The 25,897-nt window shown below is 40.5% G+C and overlaps 1 protein-coding gene across 4 annotated transcripts; it reads right to left on the reverse strand.

Annotated features, from left to right (window-relative positions):
- Positions 1-416: 416 nt before the first annotated feature.
- ntrk1 (neurotrophic tyrosine kinase, receptor, type 1) lies at positions 417-24,302 on the reverse strand. 4 transcript variants are annotated; one of them, XM_064350983.1, is made up of 17 exons: positions 23,760-24,297; positions 18,005-18,079; positions 17,188-17,259; positions 13,996-14,064; positions 13,553-13,707; positions 13,207-13,349; positions 12,833-12,971; positions 10,383-10,715; positions 10,232-10,246; positions 9,891-9,949; positions 9,540-9,642; positions 7,168-7,335; positions 6,710-6,840; positions 5,894-6,066; positions 4,007-4,247; positions 3,416-3,574; positions 417-2,350 (listed from the first exon to the last, which is right to left on the reverse strand). In XM_064350983.1, the coding sequence occupies exons 1-17, from the start codon at positions 24,143-24,145 to the stop codon at positions 2,165-2,167; spliced, it is 2,607 nt and encodes an 868-aa protein (XP_064207053.1). In that variant the 5' UTR covers positions 24,146-24,297; the 3' UTR covers positions 417-2,164. The 4 variants fall into 4 exon arrangements, with proteins under 4 accessions (XP_064207053.1, XP_064207062.1, XP_064207071.1 ...); XM_064350992.1 differs by having other exon boundaries at positions 7,168-7,332; positions 23,760-24,290; XM_064351001.1 differs by lacking the exon at positions 10,232-10,246 and having other exon boundaries at positions 23,760-24,302.
- Positions 24,303-25,897: the final 1,595 nt, after the last annotated feature.

Raw genomic sequence — 25,897 nt, forward strand, 5'->3', positions numbered from 1 at the left:
TACAATTTTGTTTGTAAAAAAGTATGTGTACAGCAAACAGCAATACATCACCAAATAAATAATATAATTAAAACAGCTGTTTGATATTTTCAAAAGATCTGCAGAGGGAAATTAGAAGGGAAAGGAATATATATATATTTTCCCATCACTAACCAATCAAATTCCTTCCTCAGAGACAGTTTGGAATATTACTGTAACATAGTTCACAACAGGAAGAATAATTAAAATGACTAATATATTTAAACCACATTAATACATGTACATTATTTTCACAATTTGGTCTCTTTTAAGTGATCTCTTTTGACAACTGGTTCTGTTTATTCAGAATTCAGCTGCTTTATAATTATATGACAGGGGTAGGCCTATATTGAAATATAATGTTCAAGGAATAACAGTCAGAAATGAAAAGAAGAGAATGAAAAGAAGACATAGTGTATTTATTTTAAAAGCATATGGGCACAGAGCAATCTTTACTGCTAACATGACAGGTGTGTAATGTTAGAACAGTACTACATTTTTTAGTAAATATTTCAGAAAGTATCAATAAATGTAAAGCACTGTTGTAAACAATATGAAAGCAATAATATATACAATTTCTGCTTCCAACAGTTATACCTACTTTAAAAACACGATGATTGATGAACTCTGCTTGAAGAAATATTTATGATTCACACACAAATAGGCTATGTACATGTCGCTTCCTTTCAATGTTGTAATAGTCATTAATAATTATATTGTAGATATTCAAAAGATGCAGTTCACTTGAAATGACGAACCTCTCTGAAATTTGCTTTCAAAATAATCAGTTTTCAATGGGTGAGGTAAAACCAGGAGTGGCTCAGGCAGGATTTTCCCTACAAGAACTACTGTCTACCTGTCAAGCAAGGAGTGGTGCTCTAAATGTTGCAGTCATCCCATAGACCATTAGAACAGCATCAGCATTTTGAAAGGGGCCTTCCGTATTTCAGTGTGATTGGCAGCACTGTAATCGCATTGCAGTGTAATGTAAGAAGGGTCCAGACAAGTTAAGGGAATCTAACCAGCTTATGACTATCAACATTGCAACAAGTGCTTTGTTGTAGCTTCGCTCACGGTAAGGCTGTCCTCGTTCTGGTGCCGTGATGCTGCCAATGCACTGCCTCTGCCATTCAGACTCATTTTGGCTAAACGTAGGTACATTCTGGTGAAGTAGGTGCCCTGGATGCATTCTGAATGCACCGGGCTTCATTGTGATGGCAGTGTCCTACATGCTGTAAAATACAGCAATGCTCTTCTGGCATATTTAAAAGCTGCCGTATTAAGGCAACTATATTGAGTTGCTTTGGAAATCTGTATTTCCCAAACAAATGATTGATTGCATGGTAATAGCAGAATGGTAGCAAAAAAATAGAAGGCAGGCAGTCCCTGATCAAAACTAGTGCTCTGTGGCACAAAAATAATTCCCTTGTGCATGCAATAATTTCATATTCCAAATTAAACACATTCCATAAATGCAGCTCCTCAATGATTGAATAATAAATCAGAGTGAATTAAATATGTTGGAGCAAGTTCAGTAGTCTTGGCACTAAACCGGGAATGTTACATCAATATGTACTCTAATGTAAACTCGTTAAACTTAAATGTACACAAATGCTTTGGCTGTTTTCATCAAATTATTTTCAAATACAAATTTATCATGTTGGGCCCTGTAGAAATGCTAACTTCTTTGTTGGAACACAGTCGAAAATGAACGGTTTTGTACACAATCCTTGGAGAATGCTTGGATAGAACAGGTGAATTTGGGGGCAGCGGATTCTTTACCTTTTTTTTTGCCAATACCAATTCAACTCTCTTGTTGCAGTATGCCTCTATTACACCCTCCAAAGCACCCTGGTTCCTCCCTCAGTTTCTGATGGGACTCTGTTTTCCTTCATAACACGGAGTATAAATAAACCAGACCATTACAGCTCACAGTATGCAACTGCACCCCTCACGCCTCCCAAGCGCAAAGCCCCACACCGCGTCTGGCTCTTCCTGGGACAGGGAGGGGGTTTGGCGCCGCGAGGCTGGAGCAGCGTGGATTTCCGTAGCGTTCGTGCATTGGGGGTTGGATCAGGGCCAGGACGTCTGCCTGGGCTTTCGCCTCGCCGGGCCCCTCCACCCCCGGGCCCCCTCGTGCGCCCCGTTATTCCAGGATGTCCAGGTAGACGGGCGGGTTCTTGACCAGGGCGACCAGGCGGCTGTGGATGTCCTTGATGACCAGCCTCTGCTGGGGCTCCCTCTGCCAGCAGCCCTGCATGAGCAGGTGCACCTCTTTGGGGCAGGTGCGCGGCCTCTCCAGCTCCCGCCCCTGCGTGATGCACTCTATTGCCTGCACGACACAGCAGAGGAGATCCAGCTCAGGCACAGCCTTTCCACCAACCCTCCGCCAATGCTCCGCCAACACCGGCAACATTCTCATGTTGCTCCAGTGTCACTCAAACATTATGAGGTCATTGGGTACTCCCTTGGGAGGACAATTTGATGTGAAAAATGGACAGCAATGGAGGAATAAAAACACTTGCGTCAATAATCAATATGTACTTTGATCTCTTTTGATGGGTGATCAAATCGATTGAATTCTATTGGAGCAGTATATGTACAGTAAATTATAGAACAAAATGGTATTCCCTTGTCAAAGGAATTGTTTTCCCTGAAGTGGATCAAAGCCAATTTAATGTGGCAGGAATGAATAAAACACTGTCATTGGCTAAAATGGGGTGAATCATATTTCTGTCCAGGCTATTCCTGGGGCTACTAGAGTACCCACTTTTGGGCATGGGTGACCTCACCCCTCACTTCTCCTAATCATATAATCTGAAGAGGCTGTCAGCAGTAGACTGCATTGCACCGTAATAGGCTTTCAATCACCGCAATGAATTTACAGAGATTTATATTGACTCATCCCAACATCCTCCACCCCTCCCACAGATGAGCTGGAGTGTCCGAGACGATCTATCTACGCCCTCTGTAATTAGCCCAGGATGTCAATCACAGGCCGGGAGGGATTAGGCTAACGAGGTTAAACAAAGTCGACCCAGGGCGAAGATGAGGGGAAATGGGATTAGAATGGAGTGTATGGGAAAGGTGATCTACCCCCATGTGAAGCAGAGAGGCCCCTCTTTCTATAATGGCAGTGTTGTGGTTTTACTGGAGTCCACTCTTCTGGTGCCAAAATTGAACATTCTGGACTATCCACTGTCCCGACCACCATCAGTTCTACCATTTCTGCCAAGCAAAGCTGTGTCTGTACACCAGAAATACCCTAATGCATTTTCTCAACCAACATGTTTCACTGCAAAATATTTTGCCATTCATATAACAATATATGCAGGACCAGAGCAGTATTATTATTATGAGGGAAAATGTTTTGCTCAATGACTTCTGTCTTGAGTACCTCACTGTTGGAGAGCTGGTACCAGGGCTGTTTCCCGTATGTGAAGATTTCCCACAGCACTACGCCAAAGCTCCAGATGTCGCTCTCTGTGGTGAACTTCCTGTACATGATGCTCTCTGGTGGCATCCAGCGAATGGGCAGCATCGTCCGGCCTCCCACCTAACAATGCGGAGAAATGAGTGTGCTCTTGTGGTTTCTGTAGTATGTGGCGATAATTGTACACACAAATGAGTATAGTGCAGTTAACTTTTTTTGTGTATATTACAGGTATACTGGCAGATTGCAGTGTAAAACCTGGAACAATTATACCAGAGGTCTGCTTTTCTGTTTGCTTCATGCAGTCTTAGTATGCACAAATGGACATGAGTTCATACACACATGCATCCATACATACGCAGTAATTCCCTATGCATATGCACACACACACACACACGCACACACACACACACAATTCTGCTACTGTGCATATGTGCACTGGTGCAAATGAATACACACATGCATGTACAAACATTCAGACATTGAATATAACATTGACTTATGCAATAACTTCTTTTTTGTTGTATTACAGTATGTCTAGTATATATGCCTCACCCTATAGTAATCAGTGCTGTATATGTCACGGGACATCCCAAAGTCTCCTATCTTCACCACCAGGCCCTCTCCCACCAGGCAGTTTCGTGTGGCCAGGTCCCTGTGGACGAAGTGCAGGGAGGCCAGGTAGACCATTCCGGAGGCAATTTGGGCAGCAATCTGCAGCATCTGTGGCAGGGTCAGCTGACCTAAGGGTGGCATCTTGACCTCATCCAGAATCCGGGCATCAGGACCATGAGCTCTGAGAGATGGAGGGAACAGCTGGTCAGTGAGCTGACAACAGCAGGCCGCATAGTCATGTCCGATGTCATGTACATTGTTGACAAGAAGACAAGTGGTTTCTCCAAGGGAACAGAATGCATTGAATACAGTACGTGGGTTACCCAGAATTGCTTTGACTGATAAAGTAATTAAATTATGTGAGACAATTTGGCGTGAGAAAATGATAGTAATACTAGAGGTGATGCAACAGGACCAGGGCTGCTCCTGTTTTCAGTCACTGTGACTTGGTTGCAGTCAACATGTGCTAAAAGAAAAAAAAAAGGTCATGAAAAAGGCACTTAGCTTAAAGGCATATGGCTTGTTAGAATATGTTTTTTATGAGACATAATTACTTAAATTAGCACATTAAATGTTGGCCACTCACTAAATTGGCCCTGCTGTATATATATCACATGTTCTCCATCCCACTTCCATCCAACTGCGATATGCAAATGCATGTTGACCCAATTCCAATTGTCCTAATGATGTGCTTTCTGGCCCGTCGCTTGCGTGCTCCCCTCTGTTGTATACGGTGTCAGGAAGTTGAACGTGTAATCACTATTAGTTTAAAAGGCAGGTGGCAGCATCGGAGCAGCTGCAGGAGCCGGAGCCACATCCAACTGTCTCTTGGAAATGTGATTTCTTCCATCGCACGATTATCATATAGTTTGTGACTATTGCTCGACCGCCCTATTTCCAATCTGGCCCTATGGACACATGGCACCCAGCTCTGGTCTGGATGCGTTTTCCTCTTTTGAACCATGTCTGTGGATGCAACGCAGGTGCAGAGCAGTCATGTGGACAGCTGGGTACATGGACATGGCCTGGAGTGAACTGGATGCTACTTAGCCAAAGTTTGACTCTGTCAGTCTACAGAATTTGAACAGGAAAGGCAGTCTAAAAAGCCTGTTCTTTTTCAGCCGTGATTCTTTCAGTTATTTATGATTCTATTGGTTACTTATTATTAAGCCCTCTGCATTTTGCTTTTCTCCAGTGTAGAGTCAGTGGTTGTGCCATTTAAGCCACCATTGTGACACGCACACTGTTGCATGGAGCACTGCAGCTAAAGTGTGTGCACTTCTCCAACGTACTGAGCCAGTGACCATTTTCCACAGTACATGACACGCAGTACTACAGCAGAGCTAGTGCCTGGAGGAAGAGAAATATCCTAATTGCCACTGAAAGATACACTTATGCATTTCCAAAAAATTCCTAAAACGGAAACTTCCAAAATGTTTATCAGTGGACAAAAAATATTTTACTTCCATTTGCTAAACTCTAGGGAATTAAGGATCCTGGTTCTGCTAGTCTGAAGAATATGTCTTGTTTCAATGGCAGATATAGAGCTACTTAATTTACTCCATTTAAGATACTGGTCACTAGTCTTCATCAAATAGCTATGTGTAAGGAGAAACCTAGAAACCAAGTTACCTTGCCTTAATGCTTTAAATATTATGTGCATTCAAAAACGTACAGGACATCTTACAAAAGATACGTGGCTGAAGACATCCAGTGGCAGTGCCCATATTCATCAACGGTTCAAATGGTCATCCATACTCTCATAGGCTGAGAGAGACACAGGAGGGTGGAGTGGTCGGGTGGTGCTGCAGTCTGGCAGCGCAGTACCTGAGGAAACGGTTGAGGTCGCCGTGCCTCATGTACTCAAAGACCATGGCCAGGGGCTCTCCGTCGGCACACACCCCGTAGAAGCGCACGATGTGCTCGTGTTGCAGGACGGTCAGCAGTTCTGCCTCGCGCTGGAAGTCCTGTCGTGTCGACTCATTGGCATCCTTCAGAGTCTGAGCACAGAGACACAGTCACAGACGGACTGAGATTCAGTAGACATTTGAAATAAGAATGGACTGCACTCTCATTTCAGTTGTGTCATCATGTTACTGATGAAAGCTAAGCTAAAACATAAATACTAAGCCTGAAAAAAAGTGTGGCCCTTTTCAGAACATAGTTAATTTGCCCTTATCTTTTACATATAGAGTAACTGAAGTAACTTTAGCCTTTGCTTTTGGTTACACCAAATCTATTTGGCGAGTTAATGCTCATAATTACCAAATTGTCTTTGTGAAGAAATTAACCCATGCACTTTACTTATAATTAGCCTTTTGATTGAATCCAGGACTAAATGATAACTTTACATTGTTTGTTGAATATTGCACAACAAAGTGTCACAGTTACTGGGTTCAAAGGAATACTATTTAAAATATATATCATGTATTTATAATGTATAGAGCCCTGGCGACCTGTCCAGGGTATATTCCTGCCTTTCACCCAATGCACTCTAGGATAGGCTCCAGCACCACTCATGACCCTCAGCAGGAATAAGCGGCTATAGATAATGAATGGATGGATGGATGAATAATGTATAGAATTGTCCATCAGTATCACCGTCTACTGCATGATGTTCTGCATAACCGGGATTTGCTGTACCTTGATAGCCACCAGCATTTTGTCGCTGTCCGGGCTGAGGTTGGCGCACTCTGCCAGGTAAACCTTGCCGAATGCTCCCTCCCCAAGCTCCCACTTGAGCACGATGTCCTGGCGCTTGATGTGCTGAACACCTGTGGACACATCAAGGTCTGGTTCACTGGGTACATTGTGCCATAAAAGAACAGCATTGTGATGAGTGCTACACATGTTTTGCTAACCTTTTTTGGTTTATTGAAGTACCATGAATGGAAAAAAATTAGACAACTTCTAAAAGACAATGAGGTTGGGACACTGTTAAACAGCGAGGTTTGAGAATAAACTCTTCTCAGATGGACAGTTACATTGCGACACTTCTGAGTCCAAAGTAATACACACTAAATGGGCAGATAAATAAAGAGTTAAAGTATATTAAAGATATGAAATAATCAGATGAGCTGAAGATTTTGCCTCCCACTCACACATATCCTTGTCCTTGATAATGCCACAGAAGTATTGTGGATTCTCCACGAAACTCGACAGCCCAGAGTCTAGGGTGCCCTCGTCTGAAGAGGGGGGGCTGGCCCCAAAGTTCATGAAGCGAAGGGAGACTGCAAGCTCATCCTCAGTGCCAAGGACAGATGCCTCTGCTTGGAAAGAGAGAGAGAGAGAGAGAGAGAGAGAGGGAGGGACAGAGAATTTTTATATTAAAAATTAATTTAATTAAAATTGTCTTCCAAAGGTACAAGACAACAAATGTATGCAAAAAAATAAATAAATAAAAAATCTAAAATTAAATTACATCAAGCTGTTCTCCCAAACAAAAAATAAAATGTGAAAAGTATTTGCCCCTTTATTTGATATGTAATAATATGTTTTATCATAATAATATTTGTTTTCCTTTATTATTTCATATTTGTCACAATCACTGGTTACAGATCTTTAGACAAAAAGTAATATTAGACAAAGGGAAATGGAGTAAACAAACAAAAAAATTGCATTTTTAAAATGACTATTTCATTTATTTAATAAAAAAAATTGTTGAAATATATCAGTCTGAAAAGGATTACAAAAGCATCTCTAGGAAACCCTTGAACCACTGTGAGTGCCATTATCTCCAAATGGGGAGCACCTGGAACAGTGATGAATCTTCCCAGGAGTGGCTGGCCTGCAAAAATTTCTCCAAAGACAAGAAACAAAATTGAAATTTTGGAGTGGCCTAGTCGCTCCAATAGAGATTCTGTGGCATGACCTGAATTAAAGCAGTTCTGCAAAGAAGAGGGGGCTCAAATTCCTCCACAATGATGTAAAAGACTGATATAAAATTAGAGGATGCATTTGGTTGCAATTATTCCTGCTGAAGGTGGTGTGACCAGTTATTAAGCTTTGTCAAGTGTGATATGAGTAGTCAATAACTTTTTCATGGACTAAATGAAACAGTAATTTTAAAAAATGTGTTTTGTGTTCCCTTCATGCCAAATATTACATTTTTTCAAAAGATCTGAAACCAATCAGAGAGACAAATATGCAATAATAGAGAAAATCAGGAAGGGGGCAAATACTTTCATGGCACTGTATCTGGGGAGGGAAAAAGAGAGAAAGAAAAAAAGAGAGAAAAACAGAGAGTATGATGGACAATTAAAATCCATAAAACGGACTAGGCCCTGAAACCTGATATGTATATATTGAGGTTATCACGCAAAAGGTACTTGTCATTGTGTTGCTTGTCACACAGGAGGCTCTTTATCAAACGATATAAATTCTGTGCACACTTTGTGTTCAATGGATCAAATGAGAAGTGCACTTAACAGACAGATATTGATTTTCTATATTGGACACGATCAGATTGGACTGCAACTCCAAGTCTGAACTCAACCTCCGAAGCCATGAAAATTACAACGCCCTAATTAATGCATGTGTATGCTTGCTGATACCTTGCATAAACATGTTTAAATGTACAGTATAGCTATACTTCCTAAAAGTTTTTGCTGCCAGGCTTGCTTATATGTGTAGCTAATTTGCTTACAACACTCTTCGGAAGTGTTTGCCAGAAGCCAGCTTTTTTCAGAAGAGCAGTTTCTGAAATGGCTAAGATCGTCTCCGCAGACGGGGACGTAGAACATTTGGCCGCAAATATTGCCGTGTTGTCTCCTCCCTGGGATGCTAATGCAAAACAAGAAGTGGGGACGTCACTAACAGGTTGCCGTCTTCTTGCAATGAAGTGCCATCAGGCGGACATTAAAAACATGCTGCAACCAATTGAAGCTCTCGCCGGTGCTATTAAAAGCCGAACCGGTTCCCAAATCCACTCAGCGTAACCACAGAGCCCCCAGAGGGAAGGCTGGATGGAGCGAAAGAGGAAAATGAAGGAAGGAGGGGAGCGAGGCAATCAGACCCATTTAGACACCTAAGTGGGGTCCGAGAGGACAAGCAAAGCCAGCATCCATCAGTTTTCTTTAATGGCCCTTTCACCAGCTGTGGGACCTAATCATATTTACTTTTTGTGCTGTAATTAAGACCTGCTCAAGCTTTCTCTGGCTTTTGGGAGGGGGCGGGGGGGGGGGGGGGGGGGCACTGTGTAGAGAAGTGGCCAGCTCAAAATCGCATTCCAACTCTTGTACTTTGTCCCGGTAAAATATGATGCCCTGTACAGAAAGAAGCTCTGATTCCAAAAGTTGCATGGTTAAAAACAGGTTAGTGTGGATCGTACCTAAGCAGTGTCTAATCAGTCATTCCTGCAGTGTGTAAACTACCATTCAAAGGTTTGGAGCTTTTCATTCACATCCTTAACATTTAAAAGCAGCAGCACCGATGCTCTGTGGGCCCTGCTCACAGTAAGGAGGCGAGGACTCACGGTGGATGCCAAATTTGGAGCGCTGCCCGCATTTATTGATGACCAGAACCATGAGTAGAAGGAAGGTGCAGGCAAACACAGCCAGGCCCACAGCCACTGACACCTGGGTCCAGAAACATTAGAGTACAGGAACGTAAGAACATGACAACACTGATGATGAGATGAGGCCCTTCAGCCAGACCTCGTCTTGACTATATACTGTAGCATATGTCAGGATGAGTTTGATCATGCATCTGTTTTCACTGTACTTTCACAGCCCATGTATTCGTGATGACATAATGAAAATGCAACAGACTTCATCATCCATCATGCAAGTGTGCTGTTACCAGCATTCCGTGATAGGCTACTCACCCCAAAAACCCTGCTCTCCAGGTTCTCAGTGACATGGTCATTGGATCTGCTGGTGGGAGCTGGGAGATATCAATTTATAAAAAAATAGCTTCAATTTCCACAAGGATCACTCAATATGGATGTAAATACCCTAAACATCTGATGCTTTGCAATGTCACTTCATATTCATTGTAATAATTCAAATCCATAGTGCAGAGCCCAAACAATAAAAACTGTGTTACTGTCCCAATACCTTTGCATTTAAATTTACATAATTAATTTCATGAAAATATATTGAGAATCTACTACAGGAATTTCATGCATCATTTTCAAATGAGAAAAAAGTCATGCAATAGACTTACTTGGCTCAATAAGGACTGGCATTTAAGAGGAAAAGAGAGCATAAGTTTGACAGTGAAAAACATGTAATTTGTGGACAACATCACAGGAAAATGTAGAGGAATAAATATGATAGGATATTCTGAAAAATATTTAAATAACTGCAACTCTTACCAGGGATTAGGCCTTCAGGATCGGAGGGCTCAAAGGGGTTGTCCATGAAATTTCCTGTGGCTGTCTCTTCAGCGCTGCCCAGCTCGTTCTTTACAATGAGGGTGTAGTTGCCGTTGTTGAGGTGGGTGGGCTTATTGAGGGAGAGACAACCATGCTGGACCGAACCGTCTTCTCTTTCTGTGATCAAGTGGGTGAAGATAAACCATGACTCGGCCAGTGGCTTGCCTTTGTAACGCCAAGTTATGTTGGGGGCCGGGTTGCCATCCACAGCGAAGGGGAAGCACCAGTTGTGATGCTGTACAGCATTTCTCAGGAATATGATCTTGACAGGAACTGAGCAGGGGAAGACAGGAAACATTGGCTGATGCCCAGAGTGGATTACAGATATATAAGATGTATCATTTTCAGTGATTAAGAGTGAAGAGTTAACTTAGCTGCCATTACCCAAAAGTTTCTGTGAACATTTTTCCAAGCTTGGCCTGAGGGCTATTCCCATTTCAAATTCATTCAAATTGGAGAAAGGTTTTTCACGCAATTTCAGGTAAACTGTTTCTTTTCCTTTCCTTAAGGATCCTCCCTGGCTCACTAGATAACGACAAACAACACTGAATAACTCCAGATTTTTTTCATCTTATTCCTCAGATGAAGCCATTTAGAAATCGATTGAAAGAGCATTGTTTGAAAGGAGTTCAACACTTTTTCCCTGCTCGTTGTGAAAAGGGCCTTTGTCTTTCCCTCAGGTTTCTGGTATTATTTTCCATTAATCAATGTCTTCCATCTGCACAGTAAACCTGTTGACCTAGCATGAATAATGCATCTCTATTTTGTGAGGGACCCCGACCACAAGAGGTAGCTGGGAGCAAAGTGGACACGAGATGCAGGAAATTATTCCTCTAACTGAAGCTCGAGATGCTGATGCACCGAGGCCAGTCATTTTTGTGTTGCCTTCCATAGCTCTTAACCCATGACCCTGCTCCAGAAAGTGCTTTGTATGGGGGATACATTTAGCACATACGATTGGCAGTTAAATAATATGCTGTACTGAATGCAGGGTAATGCAGTCTCTATTTTTTTAAAGTGCAGGACACAACAATTAAACACTTGAAACTTGTTTGAAATATGTGCTTTATTATGCATTCTTAATTCTGAAAATCAAAGATATTATGTTATCTGCTTCATTTGTGAGAATAGAGTAAATAGAGTGGACTGTACGTATGCAAACTGTAAAGTGGGGGCCATTCAAGTAACTTACACAAGTGCAAACCAGAGGATGCTCTTTGGGGATTGCACTGATGCATCTACTAATATCAAGTCAGTGATGTTCCTGAATCTTCATGGACCTTGCGGTAAATGTCCCCGAACCCTTCTGCAGTTCCAGCACTGTAAACACCCAGCTGATCTGAGATGTAATTAAGGAAAGGCCCTTAACGAGCATCTGTCCAGCAGTGGGCTGATATTGACAGATGAGGACAGCCACACACTTAGTGCCTGCCAATCAGCTCTTGCCAATTTAGGTTTCCGGAGTATGAGGGCGAGGTCCATTAGCAGGACTCAAACAAGATCTGATGCGTGTCTGAATTTTATCATCCCAACCTCCCACCTGCCCCCCATTTCCCTGGCTTTAATTCAGTCCCTTGATTGCTTTGCATTTGTCCAGTCAAGCTCTTCTGCTATTTATTTTGCAATTACTGGATGAAGGAGAATTTTTGAAGTTCACTACATATGAAACAGTCCTTTGATATTATTGGTTGTGCATGTCAAGTTTGATATACTTTAGAGTACTTAGCATCAGCTATAATGAGGAATGAGCTGGTGAATCCATTCCACTTATGTAAGGCACCGTAATGGAAGCTTACATCCAAGATGTTTCATAGTACCCACAAATCCTACAGTAAACCCTTTTTTCAGCAAGGGGTATGACCACAGATGTAGGAAACAGTCCTCAGGTTTATTGAAGAGTCTAATCAGACTGCTCTGTTGGGGCACACGCCATACCAATTGATATTAAAGCACTGACTTTTAACTATGGTATCTAAGCACCAATTAATCGGCAACCACTGATGTTGTAATACAAATTCTGGTCATAGTTTACACACTATATAAGTATTTTTCATAAAGGCTTCAGGTAGCATATATAATGCCTTCATATACATGATATAATGGATTCATAAATCATACATAACCAAATGTCATGCTTCAAAAATGGTGACGAAACCTTCTGAAACTGCCATTGTAACAGGAGTCAAGGGGACTGACTTCTCTTTTGTTTCATGGCATCATGTGTTATGTCACAGTTAGCCTAGAATCCTACATTTATGCCACCCTTCATAATGTTTTGCCTCTTTGAAGAATACTTTCTAATTCTTTGTCTTTGTCTCTCAATTGTATCTCACAGAAAGTGTTGATCGGCGTGTTGTGTGTAGAATGCACTGTGTATTTTGGAGACTAACATTGAATGTCCAGCACCACCATGTCTTCCCCAGGACCTGCCCTGTTCTCAGCCTTGCATGTCAGGTTGCGGAGGTTGTCCTCAGAGGAGACGTTCGTCATATACAGGGTCAGCTCCAGTGTGGTGCCCCTGATCATCTCCTACAGACCAAACCATGGACCATTTATTATTACTTCACCTCTTCAACTTGTAACTCATCCTAAAACGGATTTAGTTCATTCCTGCAACAGGGCATGATTTAACAGAAAATAAAACCTCTGTTTAGAAATGGCCTGCTAAATTGTCACACTTTTCTGTGCATGAGGCACAGTTAAACCCAGTAAAATGCCCATTGCTTCATGCAGGGGTGCTGTCCTGCTGTGATCTCAGCCTTACCTGGAGAGTATAATGGGAATGCAGACTATCAGTGCTCCACCTGACTGTAGGGAGGGGATCCCCTGTCACCTTGCAGACAAAGGTCAAGTTCCCTCCCTCTCTAATGGTCAACTGGGGAGCAGAAATAGAGACCTGAGGCATACCTGAAAAAGACAGAATGTAGAAGAGAGTGCATTTGAAAATCTGTAGCTTAGGATCCTTCCAGAGAATGGTTGTTCTTTACGGAAGTTGAATAATCTGGTCTGGCCTGTCTAGTACATTTCATAACAAATGACACAACAAATGATGGGGAAAATATGCAATGCTGATTGATACCATGTGATGTTAAAGGAAATATTTGACTCACTGCAGTTGTCTATCATCATGGTCTCTAAGGGCAACCAACGTCCATTAGAGCGGCAACTTAGAGATTGGCTAATGAGGTCACCACGCTCAATGCGCTGCCATTGCTGGAGCCAATGGATATCACAGGAGCAGGCTAGCGGGTTGTCCCTCAGAATGCTAGAAGGAAAAAGAAAAGAATCAGAATCACACATCGATCTCGATGTGTTTCTCTTGGTGACAAACTGCAAGGACAAACACGGACAAATAGGTTTTTGAACATAGAAGATTTTATGAATTGGTTCAGATTAGTTCATTTTAAGTCACATCCAGTAGGTGGTGCTTCATGAAAAATAATATAAATGTTAACAGCAAGGGATGAAGGATGAGGACTAGTGGGCTGTACTGCATTAAAGGTTCTAATAGTAAATCAGTGTGAAAGCGGGGGACTCAGGTGAACACACTCACAGGTTTAGAAGTGGAAGGGCATGGAACACTCGCCAGCTGATGTGTTCAAGGGAGTTGAAGGCCAGGTTCCTGCATGACAGTGGTAAACACAACAAAGGAATTTCTCACAAACTGTGGTAAACTTTGCACAAAATCTTAGTCACCATCCTCCCATTTTCAGACTCCTCATAAGAACGGAAATAAAATGCTCTTTTCTGAGACAGATATGGTATGTGTTTTTATTTGCAAATCCTTTTATATCAAATCTGGTCTGTGTCTGTGTTTAGTCTCAGAAATGGAGACACACTCAAATGGAAGCATGATTGTGTTACCACAGCAAGATGCTGCTATCTGTGGTAGCCCAAAGTCAGAGGGTAAAGTGAGGCCACAAAATGTATTTAAATGGATTCAGTTGAAAGCAGCAGAAGTCCTCAGAGCCTCACATACAGTGCATACATTCCATCCTGTTTCATGTGTCTCTGTGGGGCATGCGTATGAAACTAGCCTTGCAGGGAGATGTTGGATAAGATAGAAAAAAGGAATCAATGCAGTTTACACTGAGCGTCTTGGCATTTTACAGCATTGGCTCACATACCATACAATAAATAGATCTATATGTTCTCCTGGTGTACAATAGAAGATTAGCGAGAAGCCACAGAATGTGTTGCTGTAAATAAAGAAACAGTGTGGCCTCTGAGATGCGTAGCTGTGCCTGTGATTAATAACCAAGGAGAAGATGTGCTTTTTGTATTCATTAGTGGCAGCAAGGCAGCTGCATTGTAGAGCCATACAATGACAAGGATCAAAGATGTGACAAAGTGACAAAGATATACTGCACACTTCCAATTGAGACCTATTAATCTGGGGGGAATACTTTACTTACGTTTCACATCTGGTTATTTTTGAGAATTACAAGAACAGTGGACCCTTACAGAAATAGGATATAAAAAACTAAAGTACAGCATGTATCCATTATCTCAGTTATTAATAAAGGACATTTAGGCCATCCAGGAGTTTTTCAGTGCTTTTGTCCAAGGCTCTAGGCAAGCTGACCAGCAGACCAAATGTTCTGGAGTAAAACTATGTTCAGAACATAAATGCTCCAGATTTTTCCTTATCCTAGGGCCTAATCCTTGAGAAGAAATACGACCTTTATTTGTGGTCATTGTGGTCATTCCATACTAAACTGTGTATTTTAAAAAAGAGAAGAAAATTCAGACAGGGACAGAACAGAGGGTTATAGATGCAAATGAGATACATGTAGAAAATGCAATAGTGGGGAATCAAACCCCTGGGCTTATGGGGGGATTGGCATTTGGGTTGAGTGTCAGCTGATCTTGGGACAGCTCCCCTCATTCTGGAACCTGCTGTTGACATGTTCATTTGATTTCTGAATTTTTTTGTATCTGCCAGATCAAGGGTAAAAGCAGTCACACTACTCAGAGTTCAACTTTAATAAAGTCACTGGCTGTATTTAAACCCACAAAGAGGCTATTGACCTCCATTAAATGGCTTCAATAAGCCAGCTAGTTTGAAATATGAAAATATTAAATGAAATATTATTTTTGTTGTTGCATGAAGGCAGTAATATCAGATACTTGAAAACACCTCTCATTTGATAATGATTACTATTTGCAGTTTCCAAAAATAAGTGCCTAATACACATGGAGATGGAGATTAGTTAGAAAATAGGCAAATGGCAAAAGAAAAAAATTTGCATTGCTGTTTTATCCAAAGATATGATTTGTGTAACACTAATGTCCCTTAAGGCTTGGTGCTGCTGGGCCTTGTTATTGTTTGGCTGGTTGCGGGTAGCAGTGCTGGAATGCTCCCCTGTTGTTGCCGGGTGAATATGAAGCCGTACAGCTCAAAGATAACGGCAGACCACCGCTTGGGAAGGGTGCCTGTGCATTTGATACATATCCATTTTGGCAGGGGTAATGGGGCGGCCATGAGGGGTTCAATTATTTGTTTTCCTTGCTCCAGAAAAGTTCATGTCAGATGGGTCAGCCATCAAGGCCTATCTGTTACTGGCTCGATTCATATCAAAGCCACAGGGAGAACAGGGCCGGGAAATGCAGCTGCTCCCCCTGGTTATATAGGAATGGGGGCGTAGACCAGTAAGAGGAGAGGAAATCAAGGGACAGAATCTGGGGGAAAAAAATTAGTTTGCAACCCCTTGAGAGTGACCCCCATATAGAGTATGCAAACGACCCCCCACCATGCTGTCACATGTGAGCCCCCCCATATGCCCTCTTCCCTCCTCTCTCCTGGTCTCCACGGTAACCCTCCCAATCAGAGGCACATCTGTTACACTACGCAGCCTCTGTGAAATATTGATTAAGTGATAATGGACCCTTAGTGGAGTGTATTTATTATGCATCAATTGTCAATAATCTGCCCAAGTGAGCGAGTAAAAGGTGACTAGTGGATGTCTTCTCCAATTACTACAGTCCCCCCCCCCCCCCACCGCCTAGCTCCTTGTCCACCCCTGCTCCCCCTATAGTACCTCCTGTCTTCCTACTGATCAACAAAACAAGGCATGTGACCTAAATAGAGATAAGAAAAAGACCAAAGCGATCCCTGTTATGATTGAAATGAATACAGACTACATACTGAGTCATTAATGATAATACAACAAACTTGGCACTTTCTTGCTGGTGTATGCAGAACACTGTTAGAAATATTGCTGCATACATATTCTGAATACTGAAGTTATGCAGGTGTTTTTCAGTTATCAAGAACCTTAAATGGGTTTCTGGATTGTCAATGTTGCCTAGAAAATAATTTCAAAAGATTGAATGAGAAAATTGAAATCAAACTGTCATTTTAAATGCATGGTATTCCAATACAGTACAGGTCCTGCATCAGCACTGCAGTAGAAATTTTCAGTGGTAATTCAGGATTTGGTCATTTAGTAGACGTCTAATCAAGGATCACTGTTTAAAAACTCCAAAAAATCATCTGCATATGTAGTTATGATTTGAGAGAAATAAATTATGTTGTGGAAGTTGAGGTGTTCTTGAAAACATGTGGGTTTGGTAGCAGAGACAATAACTGAACACAGGACATTCACATAAACTGAATTCTGATTCACAGTAAGAAACAGATGGCAAGGTCTCTCATTGATTGACAACTTCAAACCATTAACCTCAAGTGTGTTGGAGACAAGAGAGAGAAAGATAATCCCCTTGTAAAGACAAGGACACTTACACATGCTGAAGCTTGAGGTTATTCTGAAAAGCCTTCACAGAGATGTGTACAAGCCCACAGTTAGTGATCGTGCTGGTGAAAGGAAACAGGAAGAGATATAAGAACAGGCAATATGGGAGTGACTTATCTGATCACATCATTGAACACATGCGTGCATTATGAACAATAAACACATGCTTAATACAATGAGCCTGGTTCATCACAAGATAAGAGAGATACCTCTTAGTACAATTAGCAGCCAAACATGCTCTGCTGTTGTATTCAGCAAAGCATTGTGCCAAACCACGACTATTCAATCTGGCTAGAGAAAATATACTTGTTTCTCAGGCCATATTTTTTCTTATCCACACAAAAGCCAACAGTGATTATACTAACAAATTTAAAGGCATGCTCATTTATTATTAACATGTTTTACTCTTTATAAGTGTGTTCTTCAATATTTGCAAAGAAGGAGGATTGATTTCCACTTTCCAATGTATGGAAAAATACGGTTTTGACATGAGTTTTATTGTGTGATAATCCTTTAAGGTGCTGAGGATGAGCTTGTCAGTGAATATTCTAAATTATATTACAAAAGCCAACATTCAATACATTCACTGCACAACTAAAATATGGTTTTTGCTATTCTTTGCAACTGAGCTGTATGTGAAATATGGAAAAAATAATCATATGGCTTTAACAGATGCATCACGTATAATCTTTGATATATTTTTATCTTCATAGATATCGTTCTCATTAATTATACAGTCATTGAGAAGAACAAATACTATATAGTATATGTATACACACACACACACACCATACATAGGCCACTTACAGGTTCTTCAGCTCCTTATAGCTGGCGAGATCTGACTCCGTAATGTTTTCCAGGTTGGGTTGGTTTTCAATGTAGCTAGTTTATGACACATACGGACACACACGCACACACACGCATACAGACACACAGACACAGAAAAATATTGAGCATAAAAGTAGCAATACAAGCAATACAAAAGACAGAAATGTTCCCAATCTCATGCAGATTTGTACGTGTAGAAAGCATTAGTTTAAACAAACCCTAAATATGAAGTAAAAAATTAACTAATTTAAACAAACTTTATCAAATGCCTCACACAAAATAGAATGCTCAAAGAAACACCATAAACCACATGAATCCACATGCACATAGACATAACCTGTACCACTGATGTACAACAGCCTTTAAAGAAATCTTAACCACCTCAGAGTAGCAAACTATAAATCTCTGGAAAAGAAAAAAATATATACAAGTGACTCTGTTTCCCAATCATCACTTAAAGGAGAGGTTGGCCTTTAAAATTGTATATTGTAGCATGAAACCTTTTCAAGCCAAGTCACATGACAGTAACATAATAGGATATTGCCAAATACCCATTTGAGGCTAAAGTCTGACAGCAGATAGCAAAGCCAGACAAAAATGGACACCATGAAATAAACCGCAAAGACATAATTGTAAATAAATATGCAGAGGAGGAGTATCGACAGGAATCTCAAAATATAAAAATTCTAGTGACATCATCGACAAGAGAATTGATTACTATCATTTTTCACAGTCTTTACTCTAACAGCTCTCACAAAATAACAAGACCCAATCTGTGTGGACACCTATATGTTTTCCCTCTCATAATGGGAAGCAGTTTCTGCAACTTCACTTCAGAAATGTAATAAGATTTCTGCTCTGAAAAAGGTACCCTTGGAAATTATATTTAGGTCGTAGAGTGGAGTAGTGAGTGAGTGTATTGTGTATTTTTGTATTCAGCTGCTTTACTGTTATATAGCCATATCCCAAAGAGAACATTTTAATGGTGTTGTAGCCACCCGGTGTTATTACTGCTACTGTATGTCCATTTACCATTACTGGTACAACAATACAAGGCAATGCAATTGCAACTGCTATTACTGCTAGAACTTCTCACAATAATGCCACTGCTACTAATGCTACAACAGCTACGTCTGCAACTACTAGGGCTACCTCTACATTGATTCCACTACTGTTACAATGCTGTCACAACTTTATTTAGTAATACAACTTCTATTACTTCTAATATGTGGGCTACTACAAAAATAAGAATAAGAATCATCAAGATGACAATTTTCTTTAATTCATTGTTTTATAGAACAGCTGCCTTTATGTCTTTACCAATATTGGAAATGCAATACCTTTCATTTGCCTATTGTATGGAACCTGAGAGTGTTCCCCAGGGTAGCAGCCAGACGAGTCAGTGTTTCAGTAATTGTCCTCCTAGTGGTAAGACCTGAACTCTAATTAGTCATTCTACTACCAGGAAGAGCGTGGCTCCACCAGCGAACCGCCTTTGCTGAGAAACACACCGTCACATCACACAATGGGCACACTGGCTGCCAAGCTCCATCACTGCACGCACATTGACCCTCTTTCACACATCTTTAAGGAGACTAGACAGCAGAACCGAAACATTACCATGATACAGGTCTCTGTTGTGCTGCAAATGGTCAAACATCAGTGCTCTTCACCTGACATCGGCATGTTGATTTTTACTGTGGAAAACTTGGTCACATGGTCATAATGACATTTACTTTATCTTGTACGTCATGCTCAGTGTTGGGCAGATAACTTGGAAAATGCAATTCAATGCTGATTACAAATGACAAGTATTCTGATGCATTACTCGAAAGGTGTAATCTAATCTGATTACTTGTGAAATACTTCCAGTTTCATTAACTAATCGTTTTCCAGATTTTTTTTTTAATAAATCAATTCAGTTTGTTTGCAAAATACATGAGTTTATTTGTTTCTGAGGTTTATTTTTTCTTTGAGTGTGCAGCTACAGTACATGCACAAACTTACTGCTCATCCACCTATGTATATGTACTGTACATGTGGTGTGTATGATTGCATGTGTCTGGTGTTACTATGTGTGTACATGTAGTGTGCTTGTGTGCATTTGCATGAGTGTGTGTGTGCATGTGTGTGTTTGTGTGTGTGTGAGCATGCATATGTATGTACATGTGTGTATGTACATGGTGTGTTGAAGCAATCCAAAATGTCATCACACAATCTTTAGAAAAGTAACTTTTAATCATATTACGCATGTTTTAAAAACTATCCTGGGTTAATTAGTTACCCGTTTTAATCTGATTACAAAGTCCAGATTACATGTAATGGGTTACTACCCCACACTGATCTCCCTGAGTGATGATACATGGCCTGCATCTGACTAAGACACAAGATACCAGAATAGATACTTTCTCCACATGACATGACATATGGTGTATTTCTATGGGTCCTTCAAATCGTGCTGATGTGGGACTTTGACACCCCTCGCAAATCAGCATATACATCATAAATACTGTAATGGAATAATTTATGCAACAGGAAAAAACAAGCTTTGTATGTCTTCCAAATAAGAACATAAAACAACTCTGTGTAAAATAGACAATATGTTTTCAATCTGCAGGAGCATGAATGCTGTGCATGAGCAAGAATACAGATAGTGAAATTCATCGTCTCCGATTGACCAGTTGAGTTGTAATTTAATCACAGGGCAGGTGGAACACGAATCACAACTCGCCCGGGCTCATTGGATTGAGCCAAATGGCTAATATTTCATTTCTTGTTCTCAAGCGGGCATTCGTTGGCAATTCACTAAATTACATTTAAAATATAATGCATGATGAATTTCAGGTTGTGCTCCACTGATAATGGTCATGTGTTCTCCGTTTGTTCCCCAGGGCAGATATGTTTTCCCCATACTCTGCCCGTTTCACAAACACCGAAATGTGTTAGCTTTTACGGCCACACAATTCAGAGTGCACACATGCTTGTCAGAGTTATTGACAAAATGGCTTGCTGAAAATTTCAGTGTGTAGCGTGGCATGTTCTGCCAATAGTATCAAGAAAAATGTTATGTATTCATGCAGAGAGATGTTCTGGCAGTTCAGTAGGAAGGAATAATAGTTCCAACAGTATTCCTTCACTAAATTACACTTTGGTGAGAGTATTTGCTTTATATTCCATGTTAGCATACATTAAGGGATATTAAACAGGTAGAGCAAAACCCTGTTCCACAACTTGAAGGTGCAGTGGAAATGCATCTAGTCCTTTAAATGCACTTTAAGAGCTGACCTGATTTTATATATGATCCAGTGGCATTCAGCTGAATTAAAAAAAAGAAAATTCAGGCCAGTTGTGATACAGTGTGAGCTTCTTTATTACTAGAACAAATCAGCACTCTTACATCTAATATGTGAATATCTGATATTATCAGTCGTTTGGGGGCTCTTGGGAACTACGCTACAATACTAATCAAAAATCAAGGCACTATATTGGTTCAAAAGGGTTTGGGTGATATGTAGCATGAGCCTGCATTGCCCAAGAAAGCGTGCCTTTTTCATTGGTGCAGCTGTTTGTGCAACAGGAATTTTGGTGTCGGGCTTGGCACTGCATCTCAAAGCAGTACCTGCAGCGTAAAGATCAGAACCATCTCCTGACTGCTCTCCACACAAAGTGAGTTGTCAGAATGGGACTGTTTGCAGTTACACAGGAATAAGTAAAGTATCAATATCACCCCGGTCCCAAGCCCCAGTCTCTGCTTCCCAGTCATTTCTTATCGATAGTGTATTCTTAGAGCTTATTGAACACACGCACAGACTGTACACAACCAACACACATTCCAGTTTGAGAACTTGGAGTAGATCAAGTGGATTGAGTTTAATCTGGATGCATGGAGACTTTAGTCTAGCTACTGCTGCAGACACATATTGCAATGTCTGAGTAGAGAAAAAAGGCATAATAAGTATTTTTTTATCATATGATAATTCAGTAAAGGCTTAAACTACTTGTGATCCAGTTTTGGCTGAATCCCTGACGAGTCTACATGAATTGCACTGGAAGGAACTGCAGACATAATCCATAAATTGGAAGAACGCAACAGGCCAGCGCATAAATGCTGATTAAAAGTTATGTAAGTTAATATAACTGATAGAGAAATAAATCTGACAGGGGCTGACAGGATGAATACTATTGTGTCATTTTTTGTGTAATCATCAATATGATACTCTCATTTTGCACCAAGAAAAACCAACATTTGATAAAGTACTAAGCTATTTTTAAAAGCAGCATCATGTGTAACATGATGTCAAAGCACCCATCGATGAAATTACAAATGTCCAACCTCAAGCATAAAGTGACAAGGAAAATCTTTCCATTTGTACTGAAATACATTGATGCAACAAGCATGTTCCCTTTACATTACGTATGTAAATATAATCAAACCAGAATTTTTTTTTTTTTTTAAGTGAAATGTCTTCAACATTACCCTTCATTCCTATATATTCTCAAAAAAAAAACAAACAAACAAAAAAAAAAACAATACTTGGATGGCTTATGGTGCAATCTTGACTATCATAGATTTATAGAATTATGTATTATAGCCATGTTCTAAACAATTCTTTAATGACCCATTTCTTCACAACGCTAAATTCTGCACTATGCAAATATAAACAATCACAATATTCACACTGTCATATACCAGTATATTTTACAAAACTGCAAAACAGAAACTATTTTCCCGAAACAATCAAAACTGTAGTTGGTGTAGTCAATCCACAGTTGAAGTATTTTTTTGTTTTATGCATGATTTTAACAAATATATTCATGTATGGATATTCAGGATTAGGGTGCTAATGGCTAGACCAGAATATTCAGTGTAGTCAGTGCGTGGCTACACCAGAATGCATATCTAAATTTAAAAATGCATTGAATATAGGAGCTGATGTTACTTCCTGCCCTTGTAAATTTATAAGAATCCATCACCTTAGTTGAACTCCACCTCTCCAACTATGGCAATCGTTTTCTCCCTTGACCTTTGTGCTGCTTGCAAATTTTGCTTTGGAGATCCAGTAATCATTAACTCAAGAGTACTACAAATAAAATTTAGTTGAAACAAAGCGAAATCAACTTGACTGACATTTTTACCTGCCAAGTTTTATTACTTTGCAGAATTGACATTAGTGGGTTTTTAGCTGTACTTCACAACAAAAACCATGTTAAAGTTACGACTCATCAACATCAACAAGAGGGTTAATGACTAACCACTACCATGATAATCAATCACAACCAGATCACAATCACAATCATAATCACAACCAGATCGCACTATATAAAGAAAAATATTATTCCCAGTAATGAAAATGATCCATCCCGTCCAAAGAACCATGATATTTAACACCTCTAATTGCATCACGCAGAACATATAATGGAGCACCTCCCACAAGTATTCATAAGTGAAGCACTTGTTGTTCCAGAAACTAGGAATGAAACCCAAGAAAACAATTAGCAACACTTTAATCAGAATATCATTATACCGGATGAAGAAAAACAAAGCAGTGAGATTATTTGTAACGTGACCCTTGCACTCTGGCACAGATGGCCATGATTTGGATGCCCTTTCATGGACGATTCAAGATTTTTAAACAGTAGACAAGAGAGAAAGACTAAAGTGAGAGAAAGGTGCAACTAGTTGAACTGACTCCCCCGCTACAGTACATGACAGAAAATGAAGCAGGGCACTCACATCTCAGTGACGTTCTCGCTCTCCTGCAACACCAGCACCGGGATGCTGGCCACGCTGTCGGGCTCCAGGCACTGAAGCGTGGCGTAGGGACACTTGCAGGCTGCTGGGCACCCGCAACAGGCTGGCGGCGCCAAGCAGAGCAGCGTCAGAACCAGCCAGCGCGCAGCACCACTCGCTGCCATGACGGTGTCCTGGTGGAAGCGGCGCAGATACAGCACAGATCCCGTCCCACGCACCTCCTTCCCTGGCCGGCGCTCAGGCTTCTGCTCCCAGGCAAGGGGCTCTGCTACTGAGCCGCAGCAGCTAGGCTGGGCCCTGGGGACGCTGGGCTGTAGCCTCCTTCCCACCTCTCTCCAGTCAGAGATAGAGGGAGGGGCAAGGTCCATTAGTGACTCTGTGTGTGTGTGAGTGTGTGCGTGTGTGTGAGTGAGTGCGTGTGTGTGTGTGTGTATGTGTGAGTGAGTGCGTGTGTGTGTGTGTGTGTGTGTGTGTGAGTGAGTGCGTGTGTGTGTGTGTGTGAGTGAGTGCGTGTGTGTGTGTGTGTGTGTGTGTGTGTGTTTGTGTGTGTGTGAGTGCGTGAGTGTGCGTGTGTGTGTGTGTGTGTGTGTGAAAGTGTGAGTAGTTGTGTGTGTGTGTGTATGTGTGAATGTGTGAGTGGGTGTGTGTGTGTGTGTGTGTGAAAGCGAGAGAAAGAGTTGGTGGGGGCGAGATGTGATCATCAGACACCTCTGACATGGAGAGGGAAATGGTGAGAGAGACTGAGAGAGAAACAGAGAAAGTGAGTGAAAGAAAGAGATTCTGTTGGAGGATGGAGCTTCCTCTGCTCCCAGGTGAGAGGTCTCCGTTCCACAGGTGATACGGGAAAGCAGAAAAGAGGAAGCACATCTTAGGAAAATTTGTGTCACGTGGTAAGGCTCTTTTAATGAAGCTGAATTCAGGCCATCCCCCAAATTTACAACTAGCTCCACTCAGAACAATGAGAAAGCCATATATACAGGTGGATTATTAACGTTCGCAAGGAGAAGGCAGTTCAAGCCCAATTAAACTAGATGGCAAAATCTGAGCCAGTGAATGTTTACTACGGTTTATTAAAATGAACAACAGAAGTCCTGAGATTGAAATACTGCATGTGAAATACTGCATATATCATGAGTAAATTAATTTATATAATACTTTATTTACCCAAGAGAAAAAGCCATTAATAATATCTGTGTTATACATTAGATTGTTTTATGTATTACTTGAAAAACATAACTCTGAGAGATAAGTACAGTACTTGCCTTATATTGTCTAGATACACAGTCATATAATTGCGATTTCTTTTAATTGTATGAGACATATTAATTGGCATAAATGTAGAAATCTTACACTGCAGGTATAGTATATCAGCAGTTAAGGTCAGGTACCACAGGTGAATTTGAGGTTTTGGGTTCCATGTCAATTTTGAGATATTCTGATATATTGCTTCCCTTATTGGATAAAAAATAATCATTAATAATAAGCATAGATATCTACACAAAGCACAAAATTATCTTTAACAGCCATTTTGTCAAAATCACATATTCCCCATACACCAGACAGCTTATCTTTAAACTTTAAAAGTAGGTACAGCCACAAAATGAAATAGCTGTACAGAAGCTTGTAAAAAATATCTCCTGTAATTTTCATTGTATGTTGTATTATATCTGTAAAAACCAATGAAAATGTATTTATAGACACATCTGTATTGGTTTTTGAATACAACAAACAATATTTTGATGCCTCTGTATATGACAAACTATTGAATTATTTATCAAGAAAAATGAGTCTGACTTCATCCAGAGATTGCCATAATGTGCACATTAGTACATATTAGAATATAGTGCCTAATTTGCTAACCTTAATAACCAAATAATCTAAAGTCATAAAATATATATATATATATATATATATATATATATTAGTCCTCTTCACCAGTAGTGCCTCTCCTCAATATGGTAATAACTACAAACCAGAAATATGTTTTTAAAAATTTCTCAATTTTCCAAGTGTTTCTAACACATTAAATTATAATATTTCCAATAAGATCCAGGATGAGAAATGAATAACAGTGGCCAAATATTAGTATCACCAAAAAGATGCAATTGTATGATTATATT

Source organism: Anguilla rostrata, chromosome 1 (genome assembly GCF_018555375.3).
Source record: "Anguilla rostrata isolate EN2019 chromosome 1, ASM1855537v3, whole genome shotgun sequence".
Classification (NCBI taxonomy): Eukaryota; Metazoa; Chordata; class Actinopteri; order Anguilliformes; family Anguillidae; genus Anguilla; species Anguilla rostrata.